This window comes from Schistocerca piceifrons, chromosome X (assembly GCF_021461385.2).
Source record: "Schistocerca piceifrons isolate TAMUIC-IGC-003096 chromosome X, iqSchPice1.1, whole genome shotgun sequence".
Classification (NCBI taxonomy): domain Eukaryota; kingdom Metazoa; phylum Arthropoda; class Insecta; order Orthoptera; family Acrididae; genus Schistocerca; species Schistocerca piceifrons.
Window position 1 is genome coordinate 750,013,516 of NC_060149.1, and position 13,600 is coordinate 750,027,115.

General features: G+C 40.3%; 1 protein-coding gene across 7 annotated transcripts in view; it reads left to right on the forward strand.

Annotated features, from left to right (window-relative positions):
• Positions 1–13,600, forward strand: part of LOC124722841 (nuclear factor 1 X-type) — a 585,762-nt gene that overhangs the window by 497,481 nt on the left and 74,681 nt on the right. For all 7 annotated transcript variants that reach the window (XM_047247961.1, XM_047247963.1, XM_047247965.1 and 4 more), the window contains one exon: positions 7,610–7,795. In XM_047247961.1, the coding sequence (XP_047103917.1) occupies positions 7,610–7,795 (186 nt within the window). The remainder of the gene's footprint in view (positions 1–7,609; positions 7,796–13,600) is intronic.

Sequence of the window (13,600 nt, forward strand, 5' to 3'; positions counted from 1 at the left end):
CATCTGCACCCGTCTTGCGACAGCCTAAACTCTACAAGAGGGAGGTGAAGATGACTGCTGAGTTCTCGGTGGGCAACTAAGATGACGCCGGCCGCGGTGACCGAGCGGTTCTAGGCGCTTCAGTCCGGAACCGCACGACTGCTACGGTCGCAGGTTCGAATCCTGCCTCGGGCATGGATGTGTGTCATGTCCTTAGGTTAGTTAGGTTAAAATAGTTCTAAGTTCTAGGGGACTGATGATCTCAGATGTTAAGTCCCATAGTGCTCAGAGCCATTTGAACCATTTTTTTGAACTAAGATGACGCGTTTTCTGCTCACTATTGCAGAAATTGCTCTGGCTGTCTCAGCATTGGTAACTCTGTGGCCAATTACGGTGAGGATTGCGAGCACCAACAAATGAAAAATTCAGAAATATGTTACAAAAATCCCTTGATTGGTCAATGATGTTAATTGTCTCTAAAAGTGGGGGCTGAAGTTCGGAGTTCTGTCCCGCCGAGAGCGTGATTTTCTGTCCTGGTCAATAAGAGGGAAGGAACGTACACACAGGTAGCCCTTCCTCCGGCTACCAAAATAATTTTCGTGAACCAATCAGAGTTCGTTTCACAAGTTTGATTAAGAAGACCCAGCTACCTCCTCTCGCACTACGTGGTCGTTACTTGCTTTCAGTGCGTGTCTTGACTTTCCATGCCGAAGCTGTCTAAAAATCATTCTTAAAGCTCCTCGTAGCCCTGAAGTTTTATAGCCTCCTAGTTGTGCCAGGCTGCCCCCTATTGTTAAGCACTCTGGACGGTTCCGGTCTACTGCAGCCCCCAGCCAAGGTGACCGCCCCTTCGCTCAGGGCTTTCAAAAAGAAACCCATTTATGACCCTGTGTTGAGCCCCTGTGTGGAAATGTCCCATGGCAGCTCGCCTAACTTGTTGGAACAAAGAAAAGACTCCAGAGTCCAAAAAGGCAGAACAGAAACTAAATGGATTATCAATCATTCTAATAACGCATATTTACGTGCATATTCAAGTGAACTATTCATATTATGACATTACGGGGTGCCCTACCTAAAATAAATGAATGTCAGTTTGGTTCAGTGTCAGTTTGGCAAAAACTGCCATGTAACAATGTCGGGAATAAAATTGTCTAGGTAGCATATTTAATTATTAACGTTGCAATATCACAGGTAAGCGCGAGGTAAGCCATTCCATGTGTGAAATGCTGCTACGTTAATAACGGTCGCAGGTTCGAATCCTGCCTCGGGCATGGATGTATGTGATGTCCTTAGGTTAGTTAGGTTTAAGTAGTTCTAAGTTCTAGGGGACTGATGACCTCAGAAGTTGAGTCCCATAGTGCTCAGAGCCAGTTCCTTGCCTGTTGCACTTAACTTAGTTGGTCAAACAGGGGCGGTTAATGTTGGTATTGTGGATGACAATGGAGTTGTTGTCCGATAATGTCCCATATGTGCTCGATTGGAGACAGATCTGATGGTCGAGAAAGCTAAGGCAGCGTGTCCACACTCTGTAGAGCATGTTGGATTACATCATCAGTATGTGGGTGAGCGTTATCCTGCTGGAAATCAGCCCCAGGAATGCTGTTCATGAATGGCAGCACAACAGGTCGAATCACCAGACTCACGTATAAATTTGCAGTCAGGATGCATGGGATAACCACGAGAGTGATTCTGCTGTCACATAATATCGCACCGCTGACCAACCCCAGGTGTAAGACCAATGCTGACAAATTGGTTACCGCTCCTCAACTGGCCTCCTAACCAACACTCGGCCATCACTGGCACTGAGGCAGCACCAGAAAACGCAACGGATCTCTACTCTGCCCTCCAGTAATCTCTCGCTTGACAGCACTGACGCCGGCCGCGGTGGTCTCGCGGTTCCAGGCGCGCAGTCCGGACCCGCGCGACTGCTACGGTCGCAGGTTCGAATCCTGCCTCGGGCATGGATGTGTGTGATGTCCTTAGGTTAGTTAGGTTTAAGTAGTTCTAAGTTCTAGGGGACTGATGACCACAGCTGTTAAGTCCCATAGTGCTCAGAGCCATTTGAACCATTTTTGAACACCATTGACGTCGCAAATGGCACTGGTTTGGGGTCAGTGGAATGAACGCTACAGGACGTCTGGCTCGGAGCTCTCCTCGAAGCAACTGTTTCGTAACAGTTGGTTATGTCGCTGTAATGCCAACTGCTGCTCAAACTACTGCCGCAGTAGCAGGACGATGCGCCAGAGCCATACCCCGAACACAGTGGTCTTCCCTCCCAGCAGCGCCACGTGGCTGTCCGAAGCCAGGTCTTCTTGCGACTGTACAGTCCCGTGACCACCACTGCCAGCAATCACGTTAGTGCCAAGTCTTTCTGTAGTATCGCAGAAGAAACATCCTGCTTCTCGTAGCCATATTACACGACCTCGTTCAACCTCAGTAAGCTGTTGATAATGGCGTCTTTGTCGCCTAAAAGGCATTCTTGACTAACACAACTCACCACGTCCAATCTCATACATAACTAACGCTCACGACCGTTACGGCATATATTTAAACCAAACCAGACCTGCGTTCTCATAGTGGCGCTGCTAGCGCCACTCATGCGACTGGCGTGAAATTTGAATAGATATCATCTTTCAGATGTTGAAACGAGCTTACCAACTTATGCCGCACATTTTAGTATTGTGATTTTTTCCGTCAGTGTATCTTGCACGACATTTTGAAAGTGACAAAGGTCGCCATCCGCTGGTTTCCGCGACTACTCACACAAAATAAAAAAGTCCGTCAAACCGAGGCAGCTATGGAAATCCTGTAACTGTGCCAATTCACCCAGACGACTTCTTTAGCAGCCTCATCTCCATGGACGAGGGTTATGTTTGTCGCTGTGAGTCCGGAACAAAGGTACAAAGTTAGTAGGGCAAACATGTGAAGTTACTACCTCCGAAAAAAACGTGAAGGCCCATCCATCGTCGGACAAGGTGTAGTTGCGAGTTTTTTTAGACCGCCATGGAATCGTGCTAACACGTTATGTTCGTAAGAGGCAAATCGTCCAGGAGAATACTACCGAAATCTCCCGACGGTGTTATTGGGGGTTGTCAAGACGAAGCGTTGCCGGAAGGTGTCCGAGGGAGTGGTTCTACTCGATGACAACACCCTAGCTCCTTCTTCTCATGACACAATCATACCTGGGGTAACCTACAGTTCACAAGACTTCGTGCAAACGTGACGTCATTTTGACGTCACACACGGTTATCGAAACCACAGGAACTGCTATCGACTTCCGTTGGAGTTAGATGCGGGATGCTTGGGAGCCACCGTATTGAATTCCAGAGTGGATAGTTTCCGTATCGTAGCTTGCGTATTATGGAAGTATGCCATTTCAAAAACAACGGCACGTTGAAGATTTATAATAAGATGTCGTTCTTGGTACGATTTGTTATAATTAAATATCACATAATGACAGGTTGTCGGTTAAGCCCCTTATGACATGTCAGTTACAGCAGAAAAGCTGGAATTTCGCCAGTTCGTCGTAATTGTGTGGTTAGAAGCGTAAAGTACCACAGTTTTCTACTTCAGTGGATGGTTCGTGGCCTACAAATTCCAAAAAAAATTTTTTCGCCTTCGTGCTTCTAAACAAGAATGCTGTCGTCCCCCCCCCCCCCACTGTCTCGTCGCTCTCTCTCTCTCTCTCTCAGGAGTGAGTTGTCATTGTTAATGATTTACAAATTAATCATGAAACACGCAGATGCTAATAAATATTCAAAACACGTAAAGCAAACAACCACTCACAATAAGAAGCATAGAAAAGACCGACTCATTTGCAAAAGAATTAAAAGGTAACTTACTCTGAGCCATCTATAGGTAGAAAAGAAAATTTACGAGCTAGTTCTTTTACGACATTCTTTTCCAAACAAGAACGTCTTCAATTAAAGTAAATAGTTAACCATCAATATTACTTTTGTCATCATTTTATTACAACAAATTTTACCAATACCGACGCGTTTTCGAGAGGTCCTCAATGTGCTGGTGTTGTGAAACATCATTTATTCATGGGACATAAGGTAAATGAGCTATTGCTTTAATTCGTGTGATAGAATCGCTACCCACCCTATCTAATTAAAAACCAAATCTGAAACTAGTTTTCAGAGTTCGTAAACGTAAACATGTTTTTTGAGACATCTTAATGCACACTTGAATAAATACGATATTGGATTCAATGCTATCTTCAGCTGGTTTTATACTTGTAAATCTTCAAGTTGTCTCACTTTCGGGATTCATTAAGGAGTATTACGAAAAATAGTTAATGTAGTGCAACTTTATCAGTACTTAGTTTCGGACTTACTCTTGCAAACATTTTAATCTTTCCCTTATCCGTTGCCCATTCCACATGAATGCAGAACTTCATACATCTATAAACAACATAACCTCGAAGTTAACGTACCCTGCAGTAAAGAAAAAGCATATCTCCAGTTCCCTCTACTTGGGGTGAATGTTATTGTTCAGAATATCATGTTCGCCTCGTGTATTACCGAGCGAAGTGGCGCAGTGGTTAGCACACTGGACTCGCATTCGGGACGACGAAGGCTCAAACCCCCGTCCGGCCATCCTGATTTAGGTTTTCCGTGATTTCGCTAAATCACTTGAGGCAAATGCCAGGATGGTTCCTTTGAAAGGGCGCGACTCATTTCCTTCCCCGTCCTTTCCTAATCCGATGGGATGTCGATAGACAGCTCTTTCATCTTCTATAAAGCGCGTTACATCAAAATGACGTCACGTTTGTACGAAGTCTTGTGAACTGCAGGTTACCCTCACACATGCTGCTTCTTCGGACTGCCCAATTATGCCTCACCGCTGTATCCTCCTGTCATTTCATCCAGTTAATTCTCCTTACGTGGAACAGCCAAAATGCAGACTTCTAGAGCTAAGGTCTCCATCAAATCAGCCTTGGGTGGGAAAAATGTGTCGCGTGGGAGAGTGACTATACAGAGGATTAGCGCCATCACCAAATTTCTCAGCTTCATTTTTTTCGAACTGATAATTACCGCTTTGACTAACCTAACGTGAATTGCGAACCGGCTAGAAGTCAAGATTATCTTATGCGATAAATATGGAGCCAGTTCCAATGCACTCGTTAAAAATTTCATCATCTTTATAGCTGTATTTCATTCTCATTTCGCTATTTACAGGAAATCTGGTAACGTCGAATAAATTGTTTGATATGCATAGGTTGTTTAATCATTCGCCACTCATGTAAAATACTGGTATGTAATTAAAAATACTCATTAACTCTCCTATACAAAAAATCCAAATGTGTCAGAACGACACGGCCATTGACTTCGTAACTTTTACGAAACTTTTTTCTGTTTGTGGACGATAAGATATTGATTTACGAATGTAAGTATTTGGAATGTCTTGAAAGCTTGCGGGAAGTTCCACGAGCTATCCTACACAATTTGCAGCTACAATTTGGATTACTTATTTTTAACTTCGCTCTTGTCTCAAATATATACCGTACATGGATACGAAAGTCAGGTTACCAAGACTTCTAACGTAGTCTCTGTATGCATAGTTTAACATTCTCTTAGAATGAACATGTTTTATATATAAATTATTAGTCTTGTTCGATAAAAGAATTCCCACTATTGTTATTGCATGCGGTACGTACAGTTCAAATACAGTAGTGCACAAAATACACAAAACATTGTTGATGTATTATAGGAAGGTCGTTATGGACAGAACAAAAGCTTGGATAGGACAAGGATGAGAAAGGAAATCAGCCGTTTGCGTTTCAATGCAACCATTTCTGCTTTTACATTTAACGATTTGTGGAAACCTCATAAGCACAGATCGGTAACCTCGCCCCACCCGGACAAGAAACCAGTGCTTTTACCACTGCTCCGACCCGCTCGCTGTTTGGAACAAATCAAAGTTGGTTCACAATAAACTCAGCTCAGCTCTATTTATGGTAGATATTTTAAATAGGTTCTTCGAATTTAAGTTCCTCATACACAGTAATTAGGCCATTAAAATGTGGTAAATGTTACCGATCTTATTTCATTTGTAATTATGTCCATATGCTATCTATAGAATTTCTTGTTGTTGAACACAGGGTACAGAGTCTTTTCAGTCTTGTGGTCAAATAATTAGATGACCTGCTTAATGGCGTTTACTTTAGGGCTTGGGCGCGCGGGTGATTTTTGTCGCCCTGACGTTTCGTCTGTCTTGTCCAGCCCGTGGCTGTATGCAGTACGTTAGTAGACGCGCATGTTACGACGTGACAACGACTGTGGTGACAACCGTGTGACATTTTTGTCTGCCGACCAGCGAACAAGTCCGTGACAAAACTGTCATTGCATCAGTAGGTTTTGATAGCCAGGCGTGCACGGGTGGCAAAATTGTCACTTTCCGTGCATTCTCCGCTCCCCATTTACTTTGTGATTATCGACACAGTGACACGCAAACATAGCATCAACGTCTCCGCACAACGTAACTGTGTGCGAAGAGAATATCGATAATGATATTCTTATAGAAGTAGAAAAAAGGCGAGCACTTTCCGGCAAAAAATTTGAAGGACTCTTCGGTCATAAATATGAAAATTAAAAAATGGGAAGTAATCAGTCGAATAATATTTTCAAATGCTTGGGACAAGTTGTGTTCAATTCGAAAGTATTGAAAACTTTCCTTTTGATGTTGTGTAAGTTTTATAACACATTATGTGTAACTTCCCACGTATTAGTGTGTGACTCCAAAGGTGGTACTCACTATTCTGTTTTGTATTTTCTTTTACGTCTCATGCGTTCGCAAATAATGACCGTCTTTTCAAAATCCATATCGTTAAAGGACACTTTGATTTCAAAAAAAATTTAGTGACTGTCTACTTCGTCAGCACTTTTATGACGTGATGAGACAGTGACGGAAACTTTTCTGCCATGATGACAAAAATCACTCATACGCGCTAGCGCTAGATGTAGTAGCCCTTTTCTGATCGGTGAAAGTCGGCTTTCCCGTTCTGTTTGGATGTTTGAACTGAACCCTTGTAGAACAAGTTCTGCCCTCCGGCCACAAAAGAAGTGAAATTTACCCACTCTTCTATTTTCTCATTAGACACAGGAGATATTTTACGAAAATGATCATTTTTGTTTCTCTTGCTTTGTACTATTTGTCTCTACATAGTTAGGTGACTTACAGTCCAATGATTTGGTGGGCTTTCCACTACTGTTTTGATTCTCCACAGTTTTAAGTACCGGTATTGCTTCTCTGTTATACTCCAGCTTGATCAACTAGACTAGTCTACAAAAGAAGATAACACAGCTGCCATCTTTAACAAACATTAATATCCTACATCTACTCATTATTGTAGATCCTGCTTATTTGCAGAAAGTTCTGTTTGTTAATAGCCACTATAGAGGGATGCTGAATGGTTCCTAATAAGCTATGTGGCAATAATAAAACAACATTACATGTAATTTTACAATTAATATAAACTAGCTCTGAGTTGTTTGTTGATGAGAACATGTAATACCAAATAATAATGATCATTTCATTAGTCATGGAGGATGACTAATACTGATGAAAGTCTGTGCAAATTTTTTGTCCAGTGCACATCATTGTGATAAATTCTTTGTGCTTACAGGCCCACTTTCCCTGCCACGTAGTTCTCACAGCCCTGGAGAGCCTAGGCACAAACGGCCACGAAGTCTCAGCTCAACAGAAGAGGACATGGATTTGGCGAATCGTGAGAAAGGCGATGTCTCGTACTATGGGCAGAGCCCGGCGTCCCTTTCCAGCCAAGCCAGCTGGCAGTCAGATGTTGACCATGGTGGGTTACTTACCTCTTTGCTCTTGTACAAAACTTAGGTTTGTACAGGGTGCAACTTCTGTATGGTTTTCTTATATTAACTCTATATGATGTTATATTTTTCTGAATTTAAATAATTGTAGGTTTTTTTTGCATTTGTCTTGATTAATGAACTTTGAACTAAACATTAACTTCTCCTTCAATTAAGAAACTATGTAAACAAATCAATATATCAGTATAAATTTTCAGCAGTTTCAAAAACACATGAATTATTTCTGTATGTAACTAATTCACATAGAAGTTCCTTTCCAAATATACCTTCTGTTTGTGTGTATTGTTTTGGCACTACCATATCAAAAACTTGTAATTTTTAGATTTCTTCCAAGTATTTTCTAGACTTCATTGGTGTTTCAGTTCACAGTAATCAGTTGTCTATAATTTTTATAATGTAGTTTGTAAGAAATAACAATTCCCATTGTTAAAATAACAATGCCAATTATCCATTGAAGACATTAAGTTTGTAAACAAATCTGTGATCATGTTTGTCACTTTATTTATAAATATCCATCTTAATCGTGTAAGTTATACAACTCACATTACTGATTTCAGCCTACTACCATTATCAGATCTGTTCTAAATAGAAAAAAAGTAATGTGACAATAAGGTTGAACATACAGGACACTGAGGAATACATAAAAAGGTAACATGTAATACAGAGGTGAAATCACTGCATGAGAAAGGATCAAAGGAGGATATGGGAAATTACCATCCTATCTCCATGCCCCATTGCTATCCAAAGTATTTGAAAAAGTAGCTGTAGTCCAGGTAACAGATGATGTTATTCTCAAAAACTAATAAGTGTTCCAAAAAGGGAAAAGCACCATGAATCCAGGTAATGAGTTCCTTGAAGAAATCAGCTCATCCCTGGACAAAAGGTATAAAGTGGCAGGTATCTTTGCGACCTTACGCAGGCATTCGATTCCAAGTCTTATCTGACAAATGAGAAGCAAAGGGTAATTGTAACATATAATACCATAAACTATGCATCTCACTGGGATAAAATTTCACAAAGATTCCCTCAAGGCTCATTCTTGGGACCAACCTTGTTTCTCTTTTACATACATGACTTACCTCTCATTATCTGTGCCAATTAGTCATGTTTGCTGATGATACATCAGTACTTATTGAAAAAGAAAATGTATGGGAGTTCCAGGTGCTGTAATAAACACACTAAACAACCTAGATACATGGTTTCAACAAAATGGCCTTAAACTTAAACAATGGAAACTCCGGATTGGAATATCAACAACACAGGAAAAAATAGATTGGTACTTCTCATAAAGATGACACGTTAGGTTTCAGACAGGCACAATTAAAAGACACGTACACAACCACAGCATTCATCAGAAAAAGAAAGAGAAACACACACCATTCATTCATACAAGCAAGCATGCACACCTCACCCGTACATGACCGCCAACTCTGGCAGCTCGAACCAGAATGCGGCTATCATGTGGAATGGAAGCAGCAATCTGGAGAAGGTGTGGAAGGGGAAGGTATAATAGTGTACATGTGTGTAGAGAGAGGCTCACTGTCTGGCAGAGTGTGCAGGGATGAGACTGACAACAGGCACAGTGTCAGGGGCTGTGGAGCAGGGAGGTGGGGAAATGGAGAGGAGCGGGGAAAGATGGGCGGGTGTGTTGGCAGAGAGTGGCACACAAAGACGGTGGGAGACAAGAATGGGAAAGAGCTGATAGCACAGAGGAGGTGGACACTGTTGGGTGGATTGTGTGGGGACAGTATGTTACCATAAGTTGAGGCCAGGGTAATTACAAGAGCGAAGAATGTGTTGTAAGGGTAACTCCCATCTGCACAGTTCAGAAAAGCTGGTTGTGGAGGAGAGGATCCAGATGGCTCAGGTAGTGATGCAATCATTGAAATGAAGCATGTTATATTCAGCTACATGTTGTGGCACAGGGTGGTCTACTTTGCTCTTGGCTGCAGTTTGTCAGTAGCCGTTCATCTTGTTGGACAGCTGGTTGCTAGTCATATCAATATAAAATGCTGTGCAAATGATTGCAGCAGAGCTAGTATATGACATGGCTGCTTTCAAATACCAGCTCTGCTGCAATCTTTACACAGCTTTTTGTATTGGTATGACTACCAACCAGCAGTCCAACATGATGAATGGCCACCACCAAACTGTGGCCAAGAGCAAAGTAGATCACCCTGTGCCACAACATGCAGCTGAACATAACATGCCAGATTTCGATGGCTGCTTCAATACCTGAGCCATATGGATCCTCCCCTCCACCAGCAGCTTTTCTGAACTGCACAGGTGGGAGTTATCATTACAACACATTCTCCACTCCCATAATTATTCTAACATCAACCTACAGTAACATACTGTCCCTGAACCCTCGACCCAACAGTTTCTAACCCCCATGCCCTATCTCCTCTTCCCCATTCTCGTCTCCCATCTTCTTTCTGCACCACCGTCTACCAACACACCTACCCATCTCTCCCTGCTTGTCTTCTTTTTTGCTCCGTTTTCCCCACCTCCCTGCCCCACAATCTCCCGACACTGTGCCTGTTGGCATTCTAGTCCCTGCGCATGCTGCCAGAGAGCATTCCCCTCTCTCCCCACCTGTACACTGCTATCCCTCCCCCTTCCCTGCACCCTCCAGATTGCTGCTCCCACTTTATGTGACAGTTGCATTTTGGTCCAAGCTGCCAGAATTGGCAATCATGTGTGCATGACGTGTGCTTGCTTGTGTGAATTAATGGTGTGTGTTTCTCTTTCTTTGATGATGAAGGCTGTGGCTTAAAGCTTATGTGTAAGTGTCGGCAACTTAATGTGTCATCTTTAGTGTAACTAGCAATCTATCTTTTCCTACATTGTTGGTCTTAAACTTAATATTTCAAGAATCCCATTGATTTAATAAAAACCAAACAATCAAAACTCAGTGCCTCAGTATTGCACATAGAAATCAAGTTATGAAAGAAGCCTAGTCCATCAAATTCTTGGGACTAAAATTTGACAAAAATCTAAACTGGCAAGCATATATAGATTTACTAAATTAAACAGTCTAGATTTTGCAGTGGACATACTATCTGGTGTAACAGACAGGAACAGTAGCAAAATGGTGTACCACAGTTAGTTTGAATCTGTAATTAGATATGGTTTAATTTTTGGGGTGAATTGAAGCCACATGTCACTAATCCTCTTATTTTGAAAACAAAACAAAAAATTGTTAGAAAAATGTGTGGTGCCCCTTCAAGAACATCTTGTCACCCACTATGCAAGAATCTAAAAATGTTACCTATCCCTGCAGTGTACATATTTGAGATTATCATCTTTTTATGCAGTAATCCTGATAACTGAGGAAAATCATTTCAAACATATGTACAATACCAGACACAAAGAAAGTTTCATGTTTCCAACACAGCACTTAAAACTCTACCAGCAGTCACCCAAGCACAGAGGAATGAAAGTCTACAATAAACTCAAGGGTAGAGATGTACTGACCATGGAGATAGGTTCACTGGAGCAAATGAGCTCCTTGTGGGAAAAAGCTACTACTCAACTAATGAATTTATGAATGATAGACAGGTTAATGACTTAATATCATTATGTTATGTATAATATTGTATGCATAAAGTAACGTCTGGAAAATTTGGACACTAAGTACTAGTAGATCATTAGAAAAATAATTTAACAATATTACTGTGTTCAATGTAAACCTGTGCTGGTAAAATTAATGTTAGAAAATTATGCAAGTGTGTATATTATAAGCCAAAAATTGATGTGTCACCTGTACGATATGATCACATGATCTGTTAAATGTATGTTATGAGATGAATAAAATGCAGTTACAAGTATATACCAGCCATATGCATCATCAAAAGTTTTTAGATACAAATATTATCATACAGATTATTCAACGACATTTGTATCTGAATACCTTTAATAGTATGTGTGGATGGTACATATGGCTGCTAACCATTTTATGTATTCCTAGATTTTGTCACCTTACTGCTTTTTAATTTTTTTTCTGTTTGGAACATGTCTGATGTTATCACAAAATCAAAACCGGTAATGTGAGGTATTAATAGGCATGATCAAGACAGACATTTATAAATAAATAGCAAACTGGAGATCCTATGAATAGTTAAGCCTTTTTCCTCAAAATAATTATCAAAATAGCTTTAAACAGCTTGTATAGATATTAGGTAAGCTTCAGTTCTAATTTCCAAATGATTCTTCATTTCCTTTTAATCTCCATAATGAAAGGAATAAATTCACAAAAATATTCTTGTAAGTTGATAGTACTTATTTTTGTATACTCTGTTGCTATATTCTGTAGTGTCATATTTTCTAACTTTTCTTGAAAGAACATCCTGTTATGTCTATTTATCATAGATTATATAAACAACAATGTAGGAAAAAAGAGTGCTACTTACTGTAAAGAAGACACGTCAAGTTGCAGACAGGCGCAATTAAAATACACCTACATAAAGTTTTTGGGCACAGCCTTCATCAGTAAAAGAGAGTCACACACCATTCACACACGACTGCAAACTCCAGCATCTCAGGCTGCCCCGGTCGTGTGTGCGTGAGGTGTGCTTGCTTTTGAGTGTATGTATGTGTGTGTGTGTGTGTGTGTGTGTGTGTGTGTGTGTGTGTGTGTGTGTGTGTGTGTGTCTTTCTCTTTTTCATGATGAAGCCTGTGGCCAAAAGCTTTATGTAGCTGTATTTTAATTGTGCCTGTCTGCAACTTGACGTGTCTTCTTACAGTGAGTAACAATCTGTCTTTTCTGACACTGTTGATATTCCTACCTGAAATTTCTGTTGTTTTATTTAGATTGTATAATCATATTTTTCTACTTTTATGTGTAAAGGTCAAAATGATAGAAATTGTTGTCTTCTTTTTTGACAATAGCTGTGCTTATTTTCAAGCTGAATCAATGTAAATGTAGTTCAGTTGTGTTTATATCTGTCAACAGTTTCCCAGGGTCCTTTACCATGGTAAATAACAAGGCACAAAAATAATTTACACAGATATACATTTGCAAATATAGCTTCTGTTTATGTGTCAAAACTCAGTATTCTTGTTTTGACACTAACAAATCAAAAATCTGTGAGAAACTGATTTATTATCTTCATTCATTTTGTCTTGCAAAGATACAGAAATGATTGTAATGTTGTGACTGTTCTGTATTTCATCACCTTCCCAATTTCCATATTAATGTGTACTACAAACCAGATAAAATTTTCAGCACGAATCTGTTTCCAATAACAAGAGTTTCGTAAATGATCAAAATAATATTCACTCCACTAACTGTGAAACAACTGATCATTTGAATTTCCCATTTCTTGTCTAACATTATTTCCCTTTACATTTAACATTTCTGCTTTTACAGTGTTCTGTTTTTCTATGTTAGCCCTGTGTCTGTTATGCTGAATCATATTCTCTTAAGGAACAGGAACTGTCATAAGTTCTCACATGTAACGAAAAGTTTAATCGCCACTTCTGAGACAGACTCTAAATCGGTGAACTTCAGAAAGAATTGCAGTGTATGGATCAAAATTGTAACTGCCATTAAAATTGCTTTAAAGCTTTTATGCATAAGGTGTGCATGCTGTATTCTGATATAGAATAATCATGACTATTATAGTATAACTATAGTATACATTAGTTAATACCATGATTTTCCTAGTTAGTAATGAGATAACTGCAATAAAATTGAAGGCATAGATTATAGAACTAGTTTTCTTCTGATGTAGACACTCTAGATTAACGAACAAAGTACCTATCACTTTAG